The sequence below is a fragment of the Ursus americanus genome, chromosome 1 (assembly GCF_024610735.1).
Source record: "Ursus americanus isolate L20-20 chromosome 1, mUrsAme1.1.p, whole genome shotgun sequence".
Classification (NCBI taxonomy): domain Eukaryota; kingdom Metazoa; phylum Chordata; class Mammalia; order Carnivora; family Ursidae; genus Ursus; species Ursus americanus.
The window spans coordinates 44634521-44658745 of NC_142127.1; the positions used below are offsets into that span (position 1 = coordinate 44634521).

The following is a 24225-nucleotide window of genomic DNA, read 5'->3' on the forward strand; positions in this document are numbered from 1 at the left end:
GCGCGAGGCAGAGACCAATCCGTCTCCTCGAATCCACCCTCTCCTCGTTTGCTTGGGCACACAACTAGCCTACATGTTCCTGCCACCTTTGCAATTAGACGTGGCCTATGGGAGACAAAGCAACATATGCCACTTCTGGGCTTGGGCTTTTAAGAAAAGTGGAATGACTCCTATGCCCTCTCTTTCTGGATACCAATATCATGAGGTTTTAGGACAAGGCAGAGTTCCAAGACTGAAAGGGACTAGGTCCCTTAAGGAAGGTGTGGAAGAAGGCTGCCTGACCAAGAGTTAGACCCACTCAAAACAGTTACATATCACAAGAAAAATTCTAAGTGTTTAGATCTATTTTTTAATAGGATCTTAGCCTACCCTAACAAATATGATTCCCTTTAACTCAGTAATTCTTCATTTGGGAAACCATCCTCCAGAAATACACCTATATGTGTATAAAGGGGTGTGTGTGTTTGTGTGTGTATAGGCCTAAATGTCTATCGATGAGAAAAAGTTTGTTTATAGATGTTTTGATTACTAAAAAAGAATTATGTATATCTGTGTGAATGGATATAAAAGAATATGCACAAAATACTAAGTTAAAGAAAAATCAAGTTTAGGGGCACCTCGGTGACACACTCTTGGTTTCAGCTCAGGTAGTGATTTCAGGGTCGTGAGATCAAGCCCTGCACTGGGCTCCATGCTCAGCACTGAGTGTGCTTGAGTTTCTCTCTCCCTCTGTACCTCCCCACCATGCGTGTGTATTCTCTCTCCCTCTCTCTCTCAAATAAATCTTTAAAAAAAAAAGAAAAATCAAGTTTAAAAACTATATAACAAGTCTATTTTTTACACATATCCCCTCAAATATACTTTTTCTTTTTTTTTTAAAGATTTTATTTATTTATTCGACAGAGATAGAGATAGCCAGCGAGAGAGGGAACACAAGCAGGGGGAGTGGGAGAGGAAGAAGCAGGCTCATAGCGGAAGAGCCTGATGTGGGGCTCGATCCCATAACGCCGGGATCACGCCCTGAGCTGAAGGCAGACACTTAACCGCTGTGCCACCCAGGCGCCCCCACCTCAAATATACTTTTGACATATTATATTGGTACCCTCTCACTCACACACAGTGCCTAGAAATCTAGAAAAATATAAACATCAAAGAGTTACTAATGTCCAAACTGTGGCCTCCAAATATCATTTCCCACTAAAAGGGATTAGATTGCATTCCACAATGGCTAATACCTGTTTGGGGCAGTACGAACACAAAATGACCCTAGTATATCTTGCTATACACCAAATAGCAAGGAAACTATCAAAAACTACTGGGATCATATGAAAAGGACCTAAGAACTAACTTGAAGAGGCTCCTAACAGTCAAAGATGAGACAATTTGAGCAATCATAATAACCAAAATGGTTAGAAACACACAAGTTTAATCCATGTCATATAAACAAATCCAAACTACTAATCAGTCACCATTGCAGGATGCCAGGGAATTTTTAAAATTTTTTTGGTTTCTTGAAACCCAGAAATAAAAGACTCAAGCATTTGTCCGATTTTTCTTATATAAACTATAACACCAGATAACCACCAGTAGATGAGGTTTTTTTTTTTTTAATAGTACTCCAGCTAAGAAATGAAGAAAGAATGATATAATCATATCGTAATCCGACAACACCCAGGTACTGAGCACAAATTTCTGCTAATGGGGCACCCGGCTGACTCAGTCAGTTAATGTCCAGTTCTTGATTTTAGCTCAGGTCATGGTCTCGGGGCTGTGAGATCAAGCTCCACATCAGGTGTGGAGCCTGCTTGGGATTCTCTCTCTCCCTCTGCCCTTGCCTCTCCTACCTCTCTCAAAAAAAAAACATAAATAAATCTGCTGATACCACAAAAAGTCAAGCAAAGATTATGTCTCTTAGATGAAAGAACACATCACCACTTATGAAGTCATTGCAAAATAAATAAATTAAATAAATAAAACATGAATGTAACCAAGCCTCTATATCCAGTACCTATTTATAGGAAATTCAGAGGATAGCAACAAGTTATACAGCATATGGCATGCAATCAATAAAATTCTTATGGAAAACCTACAGGATAAAAAACTGGTTTCTTTAACTTGTACACCAAAAAAAAGAGTTGGGAGAAGTGGGAGGCAGGTGGAGGGAGAAAGAAGGAAAACGAGGAGGGGTGGAAGGAGAAAAGGAATCCTCCAATGACTTCACATTTCAGAAGAAAAATCCAAGTCCTTAAGATGACCAAGACCATTCACATCCTGGCTCCCCCGCTCCACCTTCTGCTGGGACTTCACTGTCCAGTCATTTTATCCCCTCCCACTCCTTAAAAATATGACACAAACTTTTGCCTCAAGGTCTTCACACTTGCTTTTCCCTCCTTCTGCAAAGCCTTCTTCCAGATATCTGCACGGCTTTCTCCCTTAGTTCAAATGCCATCTGCTCACTGAGGCCTTCCCTGGCCATCCCATAAGATTGAACCCCTCTCCCCCCCACTCCCTACTTCACTTTCCCGCTTTATCTTTTCTCCATAGCACTTAATAACTCTCTAACACACTCCATACCCTCTTATTTCTTCTGCTTATTATCTGCTTCCTCTCATTTGAATATAAGCTTCACAAGGGCATAAAAGAGTGTCTTAGAACAGCTATTCAGATATTTATGTAAATCAATAAATTCAGTTTTTAAAAACAATGCAATGTTAAGTTCTTCAATTCTATATTGTTTGAAAAAATCAAATTTAAAATATGATTAAAAAAAACACAGATTTTTTTTTTTTCTGGAAATTATAACCAGATCCAAAGGTAATTATATTATCTTTTTTTACTTAACCTCTGTGCTGTTTCAACGGTCTGGTCCCAATCCTGTAAGGCAAGTTGTAGTTTCATTTTCTTTACAAAAGCAGGAAGGAAACTTGGAAAGTTCACTATTATCTGGTTCACAGTCTCCAGAGCACCCGAATAATTCTGGCGCATCTCAAGGCATTGTGCCTAACGGGAGAAAAAAACGTAACATCAAAACTATGATCATATATACTGAGGTTCTCACAACAGTTATCCTGGAATAAGTAGAATACTAGTGTTTAACATTTTCTATTTTTTGTTTTCTGACTTTTCTGTAAGGAACAGTTATCATTTTTATAATGAGAAATACAAAACAAGTTTTTAACAAAACAAAAAATTTAAAACATCGTAGAACAACAAAAATACTTTATGTAAGGTATAAAAAAGCCTAATTTAAATAATTAGAACAGAAAAACTATCTTTTAGAATAAAATATTTCCAGGATATTTGCAAATAGCATCTAAAATGAAGAGATTCTGTATCTTTTTTTTTTAAAATTACTTTCAGGCTAAAGAAGATAAGACTTTAAAGAATAAGCAAAATAAAGTTCAAACAACTCCTTCTAGCTCAACATTTTCAATTCTAGGAAGCATCTTAAGGAAATAATTGAATAAGACCACAAAAAATATAGATTATACTTATGGCAGATTTCTAATATATATAATGGAAAAAATAAAAATAATCCAATATGTCCGTACAGGATTAAATTATAGCCTATCTATTTAATCAAATTTCAGGTGGCTATGTGGATTTGTAGATCCATATTTACTGACATGAAGAGATGTCATTTATAGTACAATAGTTTAACTGGTTATCTCTAATGGTGATATTTACTCTTAATTCAGATATTACCGAATTGTATTTTTTACAATGTCTATGTATTACTTTCATAGTCAGAAAAAATAAAGCTACAGTGTTAGTGCTTTAAGAAAAGATATGAGGCATATTTATCACATACCAGATTTTTAAAAATTTGCTTCGAGATCTCCTTTAGGAATAAATTTAGTCCTGGAATATATCTCAGTTCAAAATGAGCATTCAGTCTCAAAAGATGCAATATAATCCTAAAATTGGTTTGAGACTGTATTTTCATGTATATTCTCGTATAATTATATTCCCATATAATTAAAGGAAAGCCTGAGAACCATCTAAAGATGTCACTATGTCAAAATAAATTATTATTAAAATTTCTGAATAGCTGAGAAAGATTAATGCAGAGAATTTTTTCAAATTACATATAAATTCTTTAGAATCTGCCTAAATAGCTGCTAACGTACAAAAAGAAAATCATGTTAAAAGACCACATATCTATTACTTCCTTAGGCCGTCACCTCCCACGTGATGCCACACACATATTAAATGAAACTAAGTTTGCTATGTGTTTGGTTCACATCATTCCAAGTTGGAATTAGGCTAATGCAAACATCCTCTATTGAATTAATTGAAAAACAAATACATAATTGGGATGGGTTGTATCAGAAATAGAATTTAAGCCAGTCTTAAGTATCAGAGGAAAAAGGTAAATCCCTCCTAAACTATATTAACACCTGAAATAGCCCCAACCTTAGGAGATTATCAAGTAGCTTTTCTCTAAGGAATAGGGCGGAGGAGAAATGATCAAGAAAAACTTTTTAAAACCTTGATACATACTCAATTCCTCTGGGAGTGCCATTAGGTAAAACCTGACTCCAATCAGCTGGAATGCTAGTTGTACCAGAGGCGAATATCTGAACAAGCCACAGCAACAGACAAGAGTGATGAGGGGAGAGTAACAACAGCCAAGACACTAATAATCCTCTCCTTTTTTATCCCCCCAAATTACTGCTTATCTAACAATCTGTTTTCCTAACATATAAATTTAATTTCTGTTGCTAAATCAAATATTTGAAAAATTTTAAGGCGTTCTGAAGGCATCAATGGAACTGAAGAAAGGGCCCGAATTATATACATTTCTATCCACCAATGATTTCTAATGACTGCCAATTATGTGCTCATCCTTCACAATGTAAGTCAGGTCATAGTGTTTCTCTTTTCATTGGCTGCCTATCTATCTGGTTCAAATTAAAAGCCAAAGGCTTTATACAATCAGCCCTGCCTTTCCTCAATCACTCCACACCCACCTTCTTTTCCTCTAGCCTCCACTTCTACCCTCTGCTTTGCTCTTCCACTTTCATCTCCTGGCCTCCCAGCAATGCCCTGAACATGCCTTAAGGTATTTCAACTTGTTATCCCCTCTATTTGTAATACTTTCCCGCAGGAGCCCACAGAGCTTCAACTCCCACCTACTGTATAAGTCTTTGTTCATATGTCAGTTTCTCTGACCATATCATTTAAACCTACAAATTCATAACCCAGCTCTGTATTTCCCCCTTTACCTGATTTATTTTTCCATTGCACTTATCACCTTCTAATACACTACATAATTTACTTATTTATTTTATTGTCTGTCTCCAAAAATAGAGTGTAAGTTCCATAAAAGCAAGAAATTTTATTTTGCTTCAGGGTATCCCTGGTATCTAGAGTGATACCTTGCACATATTAGACAAACTATAAATGTTTAGTGAGTAAATAATGTAGGAATCACCACCACCAACAAAAGCAATTAAAACCAATCAAGATTCAGGAATTTGGTAGGGAAGACATTTCTCTAGTTTGTTGTTCACTGTCCTATACAAATAAAATCCAAGTACCTCCTATAATTGAGAGCTGATAAAAGTAACATGACAATTATTATCTCTCTTGAGCTAATCGGTTTTGTTGGGTTTCAAATATTACAAAAAAATTTTAAAACATGATTTATTTACCCTAACTCCAACTCACCTTACCCAGCAGAGCAAAAATATCATTTCCATCTTGTAATCCCTCTTCAAAATATCTCAGTGCTTTTTTAGTATAAGGTTCTTTTCCTCTTGTGATATCAAGCCATGCTCTCAAAACCTGTCCCTGTAGAATGAAAAATTCTAATCATACTTCCATTTTATTGGAAATGAAAGAAATAAATGTTGAAGAAAGAGGTAAACTTAATGTCCTTTTTTGTGATTAGTAACAAAAAAATCCCTCTGTCAAAAAATGTTATGAATAATAAAACAGTGTTCAGTAAAACTGTTTTCAAACCCTTTCCAGCCTATCTCCAGCTCACTGTTTCACCAGAAATGGAAACACAGCATGTCGAGAACCAAATATATTACCCCTCCAAGATTACCTTCTCATCCCAACATTCTCTGTTCATGTTAACCAGTCTCTGAACTGTCCAGGCTGAAGACCTCAGAGAGACATCCTTGATATCTGACACCTCGAAATCTTGCCCTTGCCATTTATAATCAGTTGACAGGACTTGTGCGTATTTAGCAATTCTCAAATTCATACCCATGGTACAATATTTTAGTGTAGGCCCTCAAAACCTTCTGCCAGAAAGCATGTACTACCATTCTGGGGGCTGCACTCTAGTTTCTCCCCAGGCAAGTTCATCCTATAAACCATCATTAAATCAGTTTTGTGAATTTGCACTCTAATAATACCACTGCCATGATTAAAAACCTCAATGACCTCTCCATGCCTATCAAATTAGATATAAAGATGTGTACTTATCTGTCAAGGCCCTTCACTTTGTCCCAATCCACCTCTCTAAGCTTTTTTTTCCACCCTTTTTAACTATGCACCCAGTGTTTCTGTTAAATGTGAGCTTCATTGTACCCAGAACCAGCACATTGCCTTGTTTTTCTTATTTCCATTTATTATTTCCCACCTTGGGAGTATCTGCTTCCCTTTTCCATCAACTTTGCATTTGGAAACTGTATCCATCTTTCAGGTTTCAGCTCAAATGCTACTTCCTTCAAGAAATTCTTCCTCATCTCCTAACGTTTATAGCAATCTCTCCTTAAATCCTTAGAATAGTGCCTCGCACAAAGTAGGTAAGCAATAACTGTTAACTATTATTTTATACTTTAATCACATGTCTCTCGTGCCACATATAAATGTTCTCATAATATCAGCGGGGTATGTGCTCTACGACACTACTAGACTGATCCATCCACGTAAATAAAGTTTATTTATTCCTGATCTTTGTATTGTTAACAGTGCAAATATCGGTGCCTTGACTCTAGAGTTCAATAAGGAAAGTGAGAGGAAAGGAAAGAGATAAGGGAGGAAAGGAACCAGAGACAGATCTTTTCAAGAGTTAATAAACAGCATAAAAATAAACAACCTTAGACAACCACAATTTTACAAAATAATAAAATATTAAAATAAAGTTGCTATTTCTAAAATGAGAATAGAGTAGAATAACAAGGAATACTACTGCAAATATAAGCTTCTCTTAGAAATGTATGTTTCAAAATAAGAAACCCAGCTACCTCTTTACTGCCATTTGACATTTTGATCATTCTGTCAATATATTCTCTCGCCTTGTCATGACGGCCAACATGCCATAGAAACAAGCCTGCATGGTACAAAGCTTTCGGCCCAGCTCCTTTACGTTGCTCCTTCACTCTGGCATCTGATTCCAGAATTGCTTCTCTATCTAGGAGGGCAAAAAGGCATTAAATGAAAATTAAATTCTAGATCAAGTGTTCATAAGGGGTCAATTAACAGAGCACAGAATATAGTTCTTCTCTCTATAGCACCACTGTGTAATAGAAATAAAATACAAGCCGTGTTTGTAATTTAAGATTTCCTAGTCACCAAAGAAGTAAAAAGAAACAAGTAAAATTGATTTCAATAATATATTTTATTTAACCTAATATATCTGAGTTATCATTCCAACACAAAATTGACATGAAAATTGAGATACTATTTTTATTATTAAAGTTTTAAAATCTGATATGTGTCTTATACAAAGTATATTTCAATTATCATGCTAAATTTTCTTCAAGAATACTCGATTTGGGGGCGCCTGGGTGGCGCAGTCGTTAAGTGTCTGCCCTCGGCTCAGGGCGTGATCCCAGCATTCTGGGATCGAGCCCCACATCAGGCTCCTCCGCTGGAAGCCTGCTTCTTCCTCTCCCACTCCCCCTGCTTGTTTTCCCTCTCTCGCTGGCTGTCTCTCTGTCTGTCAAATAAATAAATAAAATCTTTAAAAAAAAAATTAAAAAAAAAAAAAGAATACTCGATTTGGAGTGCCTGGGTGGCTTGGTCCATTAAGCATCTGCCTTCAGCTCCGCTTATGATCTCAGGGTCCTAGGATCGAGCCCTATGTCAGGCACCCTGCTCAGCAGGAGTCTGCTTCTCTCTCTCTGCCCCTCCTTCCCGTCCTGCTCATGCTCTCTCTCTATCTCTCAATAATAAAAAAAAATCTTTAATAAAAAAATACTTGATTTGTACTTAGATTCCATAAAATTTATAGCCAAAAACAGCAGATTCATATATTCACTGTTCCAAACATAACTTTTCAAATAATTGAATCAAGTATCAGTTTTAAATTTAAATTTAATTAGAAGTTTAACTTAAAATTCAGTTTTTCAAACTAGATACATTTCAAGTACTCAGCAGCCACATGTGGTTAATGACCACTGTAATGTATACTACAGTTGTTTATGTCATTCTCAAGATCAAAAGGCTAAATAAAGACTTGAAAAAATTAGTAATCATTCTAAAATTATTAGGGCAAAGCCAAGACTAGCACTCAAATTACCCAACTCTCTAATACAATTCTAAAATATGTAAACATTCCTGGCTGTTATTTGCATGGTTTAATACCGACTGCTCAGTGGCTCCCTTAAAAAGATGGTCTACCTCTAATAACTCTAACCATTAAATCTATTACATGTGTGCTTAGGACACCAGTGTCAATCCAAATCCTGAATTGAATCAGAATATGGATCAGCTACGCGGTAAGTTACAAGAAATGTCAAAGTTGTAGGCTGTGATTCTAACCAACTACCTTTCTGGAAATGGCCATCCAGAAAACGGAATACTCTCTTCCTTTTATCTCTAATGGTACCAATGTAAACTTACATGTGGAACCACCAAGGAACAACTTTATGAGTTCATGAAACAAAATTATTTCTGGAAGGCTACTGGTTTCCTGGCAAGAAGACCCTCCAACACACCCACTTGAACACCTTCATAAATTTTCATTAAGTAGTCATGATATAGAAAGAGAACTCATCAGGGCAGGGGCAGGATTTGTACTTTTCTGCCAGATGTTCATCAAGTCCCAAGTGGGGCATCTGTTAGCTGTGACACCACTTGCACAAAGCTGGCTCTTACCAGATATCAGCTCAAGTTCTTAATGCACGACAGTCCTTTTATAATCAGGGCTTACGTCAGCATTAGGAAGAAGGAACATGAACAGTCGAGGGCCTTCCTAGACAATACTGATGGACATCTGGGTCCCTCCTGAGCTTAAGCCCACTCAGAATCAGCTACGGTAGAAAGTAGAGTCAGTACTCAGGTGTTTCTAAACAGTATTTCTGCCTCCATCTTTTTAGTGTCCTGGAAATCACATTTCCCAACAGAACCAACACCCTTGAAAATAACTAATTTAATGAAAACTTGATTCTAAGAGGAAAATATTTTGTACTATTTTTTTTTTTTAGATTTACTGGCTATATCTCTCTATGCAAATTCTCTGCTCCACTTAACACACTCCTGCTGGCACGAGACCCATACAAGAACCTAATCCTGAACCACTTCCACATATTTGCCCATCGATTTAGCCTGTCTAACAAATATGCTTTATATTCAAATCCTACTTGTTCTTCAAAGACCAGATTAAGTCCTCATCTTCCACAAAACCTCCACAGCCTTCTCCTATGGATTAATAGTACATATCATTTTCAGTTAATTATGGACTCATTTGTTTTCTCACAATTTTATTTAATAGTAACATTAGAATTTAACCTTTGTGGGTTTTACATTTTCTTTTCTTCACTAGACTACAAACTTGATGTCAGGGATCACTTTTTACAATTCTTTTGTATTCTCTAACTATATTTGACATAGTCCCTTGCAGAAAGTAAGCACCTCGTCATTAGATCTGTTTAGTTGTTAAACATATCAATGTTCTAAATAGCTTTTTGTTGATCTGAGCAAGTGCATGTGGGGTGAAAGAGGTATGTGATACTTTGCTTAGGAAAGAAATCTCCTAATATTAAAACATTCTGTGACATCTGATTATTGTCTAATTATTTGAAACATGATCTATATTTATAATGTTATTAGCTGTTACTGAATGTATATAAAATACAGTACTATTTCCTCTTTATTACCTATAATTATGATATTATGCTTCCACCATTAAGACCCACCATATATTGACAGGTCACACAATTTTAATTGCTGGTTGATGCACAAAATTCTCTCTACAATCTACCTATATTTCCCAACCTACCACTGGGTAAAAATTTACTGAGTATCTTCCAAGAGCTAGCAATTCTGTGGGGATGTGTACAGGCCTTTAAGAAGCTTAACATACAGCAGAAGAGATAAACTGCATGTAGCTCTGATTTGCACATAACAAGCTATAGAGTTGGCTGACGCAGAGCCATTTATGTATATACCTCTTTTGGGCTGTCCTCTGCTTAATAATTGTTAATAAACATTCAACTTGATATTAATTCAAGTGATCCCTAGATATTAATGAAACTTCTGTCATAAGATAAAGGAATATGAAAGGGACATAAGACACATTTTTTTGTGCTTGATAAATTTATAACTTTGTCAGGAAGATAAAACAAATTAATACAACAGTATCTACAGAAAATTATAATACAGTATTATCAGACTAAGTGCAATGGTAATTGAGAAAAATGAAAATGAATTGAGTAGAAAAAATTGTCCTAAGCATTATACTTAAATACTATACCTGGATTAGGACTCATTTTATGTGCATATATCAGTGCAATTAGAGAGCAAAGTGACACATCTTGTTTATTTTTAATAGCCTCAAATTCACGAAGAGCTTCTTGAGTTTTACCTGAAAATCAAAATTATAATGTGACAAATTGTTCATAGTACAAAACAGGAATTTAAAATATATGGAACATGTTTGATAATTAGCACGTACCTTCCATTAATGTACCATAGGCATGATAAAACCTGAACACTGGGTCATTGCCATACCTCTTAACTCCTTCACTGGCAGTAAGTAATACATGATGGAAATATTTCTCTTGACAATAGTAATTAATCAAAGTCTAAAAGGAAATAAGTACTAAACGTTAAAAGAGATTTTGCTGTCCTGACCCACTGTAAGAAACAGATATTAATCTAAAATCTTGAATAATCTAAAAATAGGTAATGTGATTTTTTTTTCTTCCAAGTTCCTGAAAATATTATTAAAGGCTAGCACTTAACAGTAAGGAATGCAAAACACAACAAACACAAAATTTTTGAAAAAACTCAATGTTTTTAAATAATTTCAGTCTTCTTTTTCTTTTTTCTTTCTTTTTTTTTTTTTTTAAAGATTTTATTTATTTATTCGACAGAGATAGAGACAGCCAGCGAGAGAGGGAACACAAGCAGGGGGAGTGGGAGAGGAAGAAGCAGGCTCCTAGCAGAGGAGTCTGATGTGGGGCTCGATCCCAGAACGCCGGGATCACGCCCTGAGCCGAAGGCAGACGCTTAACCGCTGTGCCACCCAGGCGCCCCTCAGTCTTCTTTTTCTAAATTATTTGTTAACAATACTGAAATTGGGCTACTTTCCTCTTTCCTTTCCTTTGCCCACATTTTCTTAAAGGTTTTAGAAAATGGGAAAACAGACAAAAAACAGGAATAATAAGAGCCTTCCATTGCCAGATCACTGGATTCTTTAAAAAAAAAAAAAACTCTTTTGTTTTTATAGCATTACAAAGTAATGACAAATTGAATTCAGCAATTGTCAAATGTTGTCTTGTTTTCTGAGTCCTGCAACAAATAAGAACAAGTGCTCTAAATAAACTGTTTTTCAATGGAAATAACTCTTCAAACTCATTTCAAAACTGTATTATTTAGATTTACATGGCAGAAAACTAATATAGGGAGTTACTAAGTTCTGATTAATTGGGTCTATGCTTTACACCTTTTTCTCAGGATCATACGTAAGCCTTAGTTACTAACCTAATCAAAGAGGGAAGCCAGATTCACGATCGCTGTGATACACCTGATTCACCTCCCTTAACCAATGTGGGTCATCTCCTACTCAGCTACTCTGACTCTGCAGCTGGTACACCAGGGGCAAGAAATAAGGATGAAGCAGCAATTGACAGAATTGAAACACGAGTGTCTACACTGCTCTGCTTTTACAATCTGCTGTTTCTGGAGGGCTACAGTCCACCTGCTTCTCTAGAGCAGTTAGGCAAATATTCTCCATAACTTTTCCTCCTCTTTCCTCCTTGTGGTTACTGCTCTCTAGCTCCCGTGCCCCCCACAGCACACTTCAGTAAAGTGCAGTTTTGCTCCAGTGCCCTTCCCTAAGATCGCAGATGACCTCTTCCTTTACCACAACTAAGGACTTCCTGTTCAGCATTTAAGCACTTGTAACCCTCCTGAAAGGTATCATAAAAAGGACATGTATTTAAAGGTGAAAAGACCTGTTTTTAAATTTCTGGTTCATCTTACAGCACCTTAGTTTGCTCATCTGTAAAACACTGTTAATTATTTACAGATCATTGCAAGGATTAGTTATAATATTATACCGTAAAACTCCTAAAAAAATTAAGTTCCTCTGAACCCCATACATTGATGAAATAAAAAATGCAGTATCCAGCCAAGACCTCTCATCTAAGCTCCAGATTCATCCTTCCATTTGCCCCTGCTACCCAAGCCCAAAATCAAGTCATGGCATCCTCATTCCAGTTTGCCCAATTCCCCTGATTCTAACTAGTCAGTAAGGCTCTACTGTTTCTCTAGTCTACTTCCTACTCTCCATACCTTATCACTCCTTGGTTTGTTCAGTCCAACAAACGTTTACTGCCTACTAATGCCAGGCACTGGGCTAGATGCTGTGAATGTGAAGATGAGTAAGATATGGTTCCTGACCCAGAAAAGCTTAAATTCTCCAACTGAGACTAGAATCTAAAGACTAACAAATACAATGTGGTAAATGGAAGCAAGAAAAGAGCTTATAAAGTGCTTTAGGGATGTCCAAGAATGAGGTTGCCGTGTGGGAGGATGGAAGAACAAAATTAAGGGAAAGATTCTTCGAGAGGAGTTCAGAACTGCCTCTTGACTCATGAACTCTTCACTCTCCCTCTACACATACACTATTTCCCTTTGAGAACCTTGAGGAAGACAGAGGACTTAGCCAGTCAGGGCAACTGCAACAACAGACATAAGAAATCGGCAATGAGGGGCGCCTGGGTGGCACAGCAGTTAAGCGTCTGCCTTCGGCTCAGGGCGTGATCCTGGCGTTCTGGGATCGAGCCCCACATCAGACTCCCCCGCTATGAGCCTGCTTCTTCCTCTCCCACTCCCCCTGCTTGTGTTCCCTCTCTCGCTGGCTGTCTCTATCTCTGTCGAATAAATAAATAAAATCTTAAAAAAAAAAAAAGAAATCAGCAATGATACATAAGGATGGGGTGGGGATGAGGTGGGGTAGGGAGAGGACTGAAAGTCATTCTATATTGTAGAGGAGGGATTGGCGAACTATGGCCTCCTGCCTCTCTTTGTATGGTCAGCAAACTAAGAATGGTTAGTACATTTTCAAACAGTTGAGGGGAAAAAAAAAAAACCAAAAGAAAAAATACTCATACATGAAAATTTTAAGATATTCAAATTTCAGTGCCCATAAGTAAAGTTTTATTGGAACAGAGCTGTGCTCATTTAATTATGTCTATGAATGCTTTCAAGCTACAAAATGACAGGTTAGATGATGGAGACACTCTGGCCTGGAAAACCCAAGATAATGTACTATTTGACCCTTTGTAGGAAAACTTTGCCATTCCCTGTTTTAGAGTCTTAAGTAAGACACAGATTATAGGACGAGGAGATTGGAGAGAAAGGTGGGGTCTAGCAGGGGCTCATATTAAGGACTTGGATTTGCTCCTCTAGTCTAAGTAATGAGGAATCACATAACTGTATTTCAGCATGAAAGTGTTTTTATTAAAGAGTTCATCTGGGTGGTAGTGGAAAGGATAAATTAAAATGATGGGGGAAAAAATAAGGAGATGGGGAAAGGTTTCAGAAAATAATGTAGCTCAGGCAAAAAAAAAAAAAAAGCAAAAGACCTTCCAGCACTCCCTCTCGCTGCCAAACTGTCCTTCATCCACTTACCACTTACCACTACCTAACATTGTACATTTTTCTTAGTTTTAATATTGCAGGGTTTATTATCGTCAGGCTTAGAATAGTGCCAGCAAAATAGCGTGCGCTCAATAAGTATTTATTGAGTTAATTTAAGTTAATTTTTGTCCAGCATGAGACTGTAAAATCTGTGAAGGAAGGGGCTGTTCAGCTCCGCTCATCACTATTCCAGGTTCTAGTGGACACACAGTGAGCCCTCCATCGCTTAAGGAGTGAAATAGTGAACAAACGGAGAAGACTATCATCCTACGAAGAAACCTAATTCTCAAACCTCATGCCCCTGTTTTTAGATCATCACTTAAGTGGTCCGTCATAAAATATTTGCTTAATAGATGAATCAGTGGCAGATAAGGAAGACCATCACCCCAAAATAAAGACTCTTCCATTTCCAAGCCTAGGTCTTTGTTATCATGTAATCTTTCCGTGCTCCTTTCTGTCCAACCGGTTTACTGACACTTGCTAGCTTAATTAAGTTCTTAAAGATCGCACCGGGAGGTGCAGTAGGTGTTACTCATTGACCAAGCTTTCTGAGCCAACGGGATACAAAGTAAAAGTAAACACCACAAACGGGGTGGGATAAGCACCCTAACGGCAATTCGTTAGCAGCCTGGCGCGCGGGCTGCCCTGCACCTCAAGATTTCAAAGCAGGGCCCACGGAGGTGGCCCAGGTGATGTGGCTACAGGCCCACACGCCACGCTGGGGCACCTGGCGAACTGGGGCAGCAAAAGCACAGAAGGGTAACGACGCTCTCGCGGATTCTGCCCCTCCCCAGGCTCCCCGGCCCCATGCCACCCGCAAAGGCAGCTCGCGTCCAGGCTCGCGGCCCGCTCACCTTCAGCCCCTGCGAATCCATGGCTCCCACCGGGCTGGGTCTAGGCCTCCTGGAGGAGCGCTAGCCGCAGCCCAGCAGAAGAGCCAAGGGCTACCGGCCCCGCAGCCCAGGCCCAAATCCCGCTCGCGCTCCGGGACGCGGCGGGAGGGGCGGGGCGGGGCGGGGCCGCGCTGCCATTGGCTGCCGGCGGCAGGGGGCGGGCTCTCAACGCCGGGATTTGTGCGGAGGAGGTGCTGCGGGGGAGGAGGCGCTGCGAGGACCCGGAGGAAGGGCTGCGGGTGGGAAAGGGGGAGCGACCTGATGGTGCGGAAGGCGAAGGGGTTTCAGAAGTGGGAACGGCCCTAGGAGGACAGCGGGTGGGCGGGCCCGAGTATTTGGAATGAGGGAATAAAGGAAATAGGGGAGGAAGTAGGAAAAAGAGCACTGTTTCCCATCACTGGCTACAAAGAAAGACACCATTTTCTGCCGTTTTGTGTAGAGGCCGGTTTCCGCAATGCGGCTGTTTGGAGGACTGACCACCACAGAGAAAAAGCTTTAACTTTTACGTGTAGTAGTTGTATTACCGCCGCAAGGTGGCGCTGAAAAGTCACAGTTCTTGATAAGTTTTTTGAACTCTTTACAGGCATTGCTGCAATCCTGTGTTTGTTGTTAGAATACGCATTACATTAGTCCTTTTTTTTCTATGAGCTCTGATAATGACAGAAGCAGTTTTTCCAGGATTTTAAGTTGACAGTAAAATTAATTGCTGTACATGGGAGGCCCAGCTGGCTCAGTCGTAGAGTATGTGACTCTTGGTCTGCTACTCCTGAGTTCTAGACCCACGTTGGGTGTAGGACTTTCTTAAAAAATAAAATAAAATAATACCTATGCAAACTTTTATGTTTTCACCCATAAGGCAACTCTGCCAGCTGCTCATAGATTTCTTCAGGTCGGAGAATTAAATTGAAATATAATGAAGTAAGAGATTTCCTATTTCTGCTTCAAGATACTTTAAAAATAGTGGTGAAGATTTGAGGTTTAAGTGTTCTTTGTAGATTTCAGATTTCCATCCCATTGTTAATTATCTTATTTTAGTTGATATACTTGGAAGCTGCCATAATCAAATTTTAAATTTGTTGAGGAGGAGGGGCGCCTAGGTGGCTCCATTGGTTGAGTTTCTGATTCTGGGCTTGGGCTCAGGTCATGATCTCAGGGTGGTGAGATCCAGGCCAGCGTTTACCTCTGTACTAGCTCCTGCTCTCTCTCTCTCTCTCTCTCTCTCTCAAATAAATAAATAAATCTTTAAAAAAATTGTTGAGGAGGCAATGAGCATTAGCTTTTTTCCATGCTAGTAGGTCAGGTAATGACAACCTAGAAGGAAAAAGTGGTTATTTTCCCAGACTTCAAGGCTAGGTAATATTTTTTATTGGTTTCCTCTTATAGAGTTCTCCACCCAAAAATATTGTTTTCATGAGGATTATTGTTTTGTTTTGTTTTCCATATTCATAGTCAAGCTAAACAGTTGTGGTGATGGGCAACTTGTAAGTGCTGGTCTGATTTTCAAAGCATGTGGCATAATCTGCACTTGGTATGCAGCAGAAAATACCATAAACCGTGGTGCTCATCAAAGTATATAATCTTGAACTCTTTGTTTTTGGTTCCAACTGAAAGAAAATATAAGGATGTGGTTAAAGGAACAGGTGGCCCAGCTACCTTTCTGAGAACTTTAAAATCTAAACTTCGACTGTCAGACCATTGGAAGGCTGCATGCTTGGACCATATTAATTTAGCCCTTTATAGAATTTCCTTCATTGAATTTTGTTCTAAAGTTAAATTATTTAACACAAAACACCATGCCTGGCACTCCATGAGTATTTGTTGGATTAAATCTACTTTGGGAATTTGCTTTGACACTCCTGGCAACTTGATGTTTTCTGCATAAGGTAAGAAGTGTCTTTTGGATCTCAGGCCAGGAAAAACTGTCTTCCCTGAAGAACCAAGGAATGTGTTCCTCTGCTCAAACATTTTTATTGGCCCACTTTTGCCTACCAACATTTGAGTGTGGCATCTAAGACACTTCACCTCATTGTCTTTTCAAACCTGCTTCACCCTTCCCAGAGCCTTTATTCCAGGCAAATGGGACAACCATTCTTCTTTCTGGGAATGCTTTCCCCTACTCTGAGCTCTTTCTTCATCTGAGAAAATCGACTCTTTCTTCAGAGTTCATCTCAAATCTCATTCTGTAGGAAGACTTTAGGATCACCAAAACAGGATGGATGTGAGAGATTGCATGGTATAGGAGCAAGAATATAGTTTCCCAGACCTAGGGTAGAGCTCTTTTCTGTTTACTTTTGTGACTTGGGAAGAAGTAATTTCCTGAGCCTTAATTTCCTTATTTACCAAAGAAACTAATCACCTAACATATATGGAAAGTTCCTGACATACAATAGGCATTCTACAACGGGTAATTTCCATTAAACATATAGTGTCCTGCAAGACCTACGGCACTTGTATATTCTTTGTATTATGGTTTTGGTGTGCTGTTTGTTCATTTAATCTTGTCTGTTATATGGTGAGCACCTTAAGGCCATGCATGTAGTGTAGTGGGTAAGAGCTTAGTCCCTAGAGAGAGATCATCTGAGAGCATATCCTAATACTATTATTCACTAGTTGTTCATTTGGAAAAATTACTTAACCTCTGTGTTTCAGCTGTAAACTGAGACTAATACCTCAGAAAATTGTTAAGAAGATTAAATGAGTTAATATTTAATGGACACAGCAGTATTAGGTATACGGTAAGCATTGAATAACTTTAACCTATAATTATTTGTACTCCCAACTTCTCCAAATATAGGATATACTATTGATTCTGTAAGCATTTAATAAATATAATAGGACTATTGGAGCCCTTCAATCGTGTCTCTGTTTGGCTTTCTTCTCCCCTGTTCTTAAACTAAGCTACTTTTATCTATGTTATTTCGTTATATATTCTAGAAGTTAAAGGAAAACATTTAGGAAAAAGAAGTGGTTCTGGTGAAGACAAAAAGTAAAAGTAAGAAAAAAATAAAACAGAGTTATGGAATTTGGAATCTGGTAAGAACTTTAGAGACTATTGTCTAACCTCTTTATTTTACTAAGGAGTAGAATGAAGTCCAAAGATATGAAATCATCCACCCAAGATCTCACAGTTTTCTACTTCCAATGTAGAAGCAGTTATGAGTAATGGACAAGAGGAAGTGTTTGTCTTTCTTTTCCTCTTAAGACTATTACTATAAAGTTGAAACAGGAGATAAAAGGTTAAAAATGTATGAAATCCAAATAAACTGGCACACAGTTCAGTCTCAGAGGTGACATCATGGAAAAGTTACAGGTTAACTGAAGTCAGGAATTTGAGTTATAGCTCTGACCCTTAATAACTCTGCAACTCTGGGAAAGTTGTTAACCTTTCTCTGTTTTGGTTGATACATTTATAATGAGTAATTGGAAATAGGATTATAGTATTTCCTTTGTCAATGTATAGACTAAATGAGATTATAGTAAGGTCTTTGAAAAATTGAAACTGTGTAAAAGTTCATAGCACATTTATAGGAAAACTTCATAGCACAGTTACAGGAAAACTCCTTAACTAATGAGCTGTTTGACTAGGGAGCAACCACCTTACCTCTCTGAGATTAGGATCCAACCTTTCGTATGCTGTCTAGTGCTCTTTTCTTTTCCAAATAACACAGTACAAAAGTACCGTATTTTTGAATCATGTATGAAGCTTGGTATCTGCTGACATAAAAAATATGATTGTCATAACTCATCCATTTAAAATTCTACAATTTTATTCATTTAAGTTAGGGAGAAGACAGTAATGGTCAGGCACATGCCTTTCACATTTCTTTTGCTTAATTACACTGTGGAGGAAGTTGAAGAAGTGATCTAACTTCTGGCGATGTAGTGTTTAATCATTCATTCATTTCATTCACCAAACATTTGGCAAGTGCCTATGACCGAGAACAAAATTCTTGTTCCCGCCCACTTATACTTTCAAATCTAGTAAAGGTAGACAGACATTGAATAGGTAGTCACAAAGAAAATGAATAAATTACAAGTAGCGACAGCTTTAATAGCTGTTTTAAGAAGTGCAGTTAAACAAGAGACTAAATTGGTTTCTTCACAACTTCAGGGATTAATGTATTAGGAAGGAAGTGAAATTAACATCACTTGTTACAGTCCAGAGACTCCTATTCAGTTCCTATGATTGACTTCCTTTCAACCACTCATACTTTGTTTTTCTTTGAAAATACCAAAGCAGCTGGGATACCTGAGAGCTAAGAACTTGCTGATGACAGGAAAATTTGCTTCTTGCTCACCTATCATATGTAGTGACTGTTTCTACTCAAAATACCATGATGAAGACTTACCAGGAAAGTTATTTTTTTTCTTGGTTTTCTTAATTACATCTTGACATTTCATCTATGCAAAAGCAGGAGAAAGAAGATACAGAAAAATGTTTTTCAGAAGAGTCTGGTATTTTGAAATAGAAATAATGAATTATTTAAATGTTTACAAGCACGATATACAGAACAACTTCACGAGATGCCATTTGGCTTTCTACTCCTTTCAAGAATCTTTATCTGGTTGATAAGAACGAAGAATAGTGATAACTCCCCCATCAGCCTAGAATTTACTCACTTAGGTCCAAGTTCATATCTGAAAAATCTTACCCAACATCAGATTCACACTGCTGTCTTCCTAGACGCTCTATTATTTCTGGATGTGAGATAACCAGAGGTCTGTTCTACTTTTTATCCTAAGGTTGAGAAGAATCAAGCCTTAGCTTTGTAGGTGTCTCTTGATAACTTTGTTTATAGCGGTGTTTCCTGCTAGTCACCAACATTCCTTAGAGGCAATATATGCTAATGTGAAATGTTGAGTTTGCAAAAATAAGTGAGGGAACAGTGGCTTCAGCCCAGTACATGAAGTCACGAAGGATTCTACGCTCTATTGTGATTGTCTTTGAGTACGTCGGAGATAATTTTTCTCACCGACCTTCCTTCCTTTGCCTTTCCCATCGGTCTCTCTCTTCCCTGCATCCATTTCGGCATCTGTGTCCACAGCCACTGTATGATAGCTCTGCTCCCCTGAACTGCCTCTCCCAGCTTGTCTTTCCAATAGGCTTGCCCTAAATACCTCTTATTCCTCCAACCTTGACTTCTTCATCTACCAGAAATTAGGCCAGAAGCTCATTAGAGTGTCAGCTTACCCTGAGGCACAGGGCCTTCGCTCCACCATGAAGGCATCTGAGTCCCATCTCCCTCAGGTAGAGCACGTCTCCCGTTCAGAGTGATGCCTGGAAGCAGAGCTTATGTTTCCCTCTGACAGCTGAGGAGATTTTTTTCCCCCTCACCTCAAAGCACCTAGGTTTTCTCTTTTCACATCCAGCTCCTGGCTTCTCCTTCACAGGGCCCTCCCCATGGGCCCCTACCACTTATCTGAATTAGCTGAATTCGAACAGCTGGAGCTCACACCACGGGATCCCTGCTCATGAATCCATTCATACTTGAGCTTTAATTTGTGGCAGTATATTTTCCCCCCAAATCTTTACTTGGAGAATTTTCAAACATGCGAAAAGTTGAACAATATAATGAACACTCCTACATTCATCCCCAGAGAACTTTCCTGAGATGCTCTTTTGTATTGCTCTCCAGATTTCCCATTCTCTTTGATTTATGGAGATGACTAGGCCATTAGTATTTTCTAGCAGGATGGAAGCAAAAGTCTTTAGAAATGTGCTGCCCAATGAAGTAGCCACTGGCCACATGCAGCTGTTTAAATTTGCATAGTTAGCGTTAAACACGACATCAAAAACTAATGATGTACAATATGTTGGCTAACTGAATATAATTAAAAAAATAAAAAATTAAATGAATGAATATATATATATGAAAAAAGAAAAAGAAACTGATGATGGATGAGCTAAAATCTGTAAGTGAATACATATTCGAACAGTGTACACAGAAAAGTAGAACCCATTAGCAGGGTATTTCTTGGGGTGTGGGGAGAGGGATTGAGAGAACAATTGCATTTTCTGCATTACACGCATCTAAATGTTTGAAATGTATTTAAATAAAGCTTTTAAATGTCAGAGAAAAAAATTTTTTAAATAAATTTACGTAGTTAAAATAAAAATTAAATTCATCAGTTGCTCTAGACACATTTCAGATGCTCAGGAGCCATGTGTGTAGTGGACAGCACACAGAGAGAACAATTTCGTCATCTCAGGAAATTTGATTTTACAGCACTTTAGAAGACTTTGGGATGTTTCATAAAGTAAAAGATCTTTTGTAAAAGATCTGGGTTTCTTGGTCCATAGAAGGGGCCAGAGAAGCGCCACTCAGGCAAGAGAAGGAGGAGCACTTTCCAGAAACAGAGACAGAGACATAAGGCAAGAGGGTCCTGTAATTTCAGGCATCCACCCCTGATCTGTGGCAGTGCACCCAGAGGGAGATGAAACTTCAGATGAATGGTGGCATGGTGTACCCAGTAGAGCTGATTCGATAATACTGACCTCGGGGATCCACTTTGGTTTGGACATTAAGGATGTCATCAGAAGCTGTCACAGACCAGAGGGTCAAGAAACTTCTTCCATTTTCTGAACACCATATGGGCCTCCTTTTGGATTCTGGTTGAGTCCGGGGAGAGGAGGATGTTAATACCGAGTGGGATTTATTTCCTGGCAATCCAATGGACTGATGCTAAACTTTGGCTTTTATTAGACTTAAAAGAAGAAAAAGAAATAGAAATTTTCTGCACACATGAATTTTGGGACTGAATTTCAAGCCCACTAAAAATAGTGAACATTATCTTTGGTAATTATTTAAAATATATACATGTATTTAAATAGTGTATGGGTTTTTGGCCACTGGGGGACATTGTTGCCCCATGCATAAGACAAGCAGTGGTTCTCAAACTTGAGCATACATCAGAATTACCTGGAGGGCTTGTTAAAATGTGGAATGCTAGGTTGCCACCTGCAAAGGTTTACTTCAATTTGGGGGAAAGGGGACTCAAAAATATGAATTTCTAACACATTCTCACATGATGCTGATGCTGCTCGTCTGAGGACCATGGTTTGAAAACGATTGTTTTAGTAAAAATTGTAAAATAGAACATTAGGACTACTTATTGATCAAATTTGCTTTATCATTAGGGTATTATAATGGACACAGAGAACAATCTAGATGCTAAACGAATAACTAGCCTTAGTCTAGCCTAGCATAAGAATGTTGTGTGGTATTTCAACAGTTAGAAAGAGCACTTTAGAAAGTCCTAGTTTCTATATAGTTGAAGTTCTGTACAGTGCAGTGGATGCAATGATGTTTAAAATAAAAAAACTTCATGACTTCTGACACTAAATTAGCTTAGGTCTAGACAAAACTAGATTTCCAAATAATTGGTTTAGAAGATGTCCCAAGTTGTGTACCTGAATATAACAGACCCTAAAACCTGATATTTTATTTCCAAATAGTAATTCAGACAATGGCAAGGAGACTAGATTTAGCAGGATAATCCGGGGTGAGGTTCTGTTTCAGAGTTGCATTGGAGACTGGGACATAAGCTCTCTCATGAAATACAGCCTTCCAAAGCAGAAAGAAAATCATTTTTCATGGGTTCCTAAGAACTGGTGGCCTTTCTATAATGTTGTATCTTTTTCTCCTCCAGACAATTATTATATCAAAATCAATGTGTAGATAGCCGCTATCCCTTCTCCTGTATATTGTCTTAAAAGCCTAGAAAACTAATGTAAGGTTTACTTGATTTACCTTGTTAATTAAGGTAGTTTATTGTTTTATGTTGCCTGAATTGGTTTTATTCTCAGAAAAATAATGTTTTGAAACTAGAATGGACCTTGAAAATTCATGTCTTTTCAAACCTGCATTTTGTAAATGAGATTCCAATGTTAAGGAAAGTTAAATGATGAGTTCAAGGCATTACAGATTTTATTAGAACAGTATCTCTGGTCTTCTGGAAGAGTGATTGACAAACAGTAGCTTAGGAAGTTTGAAAGGTTAAGTAAATGTTTGGATCTAATGCTACATGTAGTAATAAGTTATGAAAAAAATATAACCAAGTTTTAGCAATATTTGTCTTTGGGCTTCCCATTTTCTACTGTGTAAATTTTATAGGCTTGATTTTGTTACAATAATCATGTTTTGCTATTGTAATCAGAAATGGAGATAATTTCTATTTCAGAAATAAATGTAGCAGTACTTTTCAATATTTTAAAAGAAAGACTGTATTGCTGAATGAGATAGCTTATTTTAAGTATAATTGTTCATAGATAATTGATTTAAATTACATTATTTATCATTCATAGGATATGTAGGAATTGAATAACATCATATGGGCTATTAGTATTTTCCATAACTCCTCATTTTAATTCTCAAATAGGCGTTTTCTTTGAATAATAATGTGATGATATATGGCTCCTATCATCTGAAATATGGCATTGTTAAGCATGTTGCTTTGTGTTGGGTTCACTGCAAAAAAATATGTATTATTGGCTTCTTGTTTTTGATCCTAAATTTCAAGATATTGTGAGAAATTGGAAATATACCAATTGGCACATATAAATCTACCTCATTCTCGGGGCACCTGGGTGACTCAATTGGTTAATCATCCAACTCTTGATTTTGGCTCAGGTCATCATCTCAGGGCAGTAAGATGGAGCCCCACGTCACGCTCTGAGCTTAGTGGGGAGTTTTCTTGGGATTCTCTTTCTCCCTCTCCCTCCGCCCCTCCCACCCAACTCATATAGGCACACTCTCTCTGTCTCATAAATAAATAAATAAATAATATACCCAAGATATACTAATTAAAAGGGAAGTTGCAGAACAATGTGTTTTGTATACAACATGATATGCATATGACAATACACATACAACAATGCCTGGAGCATTACTCAAGAAACTGTTCAAACAAGAGAGTGGAAAAATAAGATTTTATACGTTTCTGTGCTGTTTTAGTTCTTTTTCTGAAATAAAAGGCATGTTTTGTTTTTATAGCCCAATCAAAACAAACAAACAAAACCACATCACACTTCAATAAAGGTTACAAAAACCAGTAGGTACTGGTCCCTATCCCTATCATAACTTTTTAATTCTCATGTTTATCATAAGATGCTATTTGAGTAGAAAAAAAGGTTCTATAGTCTAAAATATTAGAATGGTCATTGGCCTAGAAGTTAATCTTTCCTGTGTGATCTCTCTTGGTATTAGTAGTCTGTATCAATAAATGACCACCAGTTGTTCAGATTGTCCTGCAACAAGATACCATGTCCCAATTGCCAAAT

At 37.8% G+C, this 24225-nt stretch overlaps 1 protein-coding gene across 5 annotated transcripts in view; it reads right to left on the bottom strand.

The window, feature by feature from the left end:
• Positions 1 to 15042, bottom strand: part of TTC21B (tetratricopeptide repeat domain 21B) — a 71644-nt gene extending 56602 nt beyond the window's left edge. For all 5 annotated transcript variants that reach the window (XR_015724043.1, XM_045780549.2, XM_045780535.2 and 2 more), the window contains exons 1-6: positions 14907 to 15042; positions 10859 to 10988; positions 10658 to 10768; positions 7206 to 7372; positions 5674 to 5796; positions 2843 to 3000 (exon numbers count right to left, since the gene is read on the bottom strand). Coding sequence is in view for 4 of the 5 variants with exons in the window: in XM_045780549.2 (XP_045636505.1) it covers positions 2843 to 3000; positions 5674 to 5796; positions 7206 to 7372; positions 10658 to 10768; positions 10859 to 10988; positions 14907 to 14927 (710 nt within the window). In the remaining variant the exon portion in view is untranslated. The remainder of the gene's footprint in view (positions 1 to 2842; positions 3001 to 5673; positions 5797 to 7205; positions 7373 to 10657; positions 10769 to 10858; positions 10989 to 14906) is intronic.
• Between the last annotated feature and the right edge of the window lie 9183 nt (positions 15043 to 24225).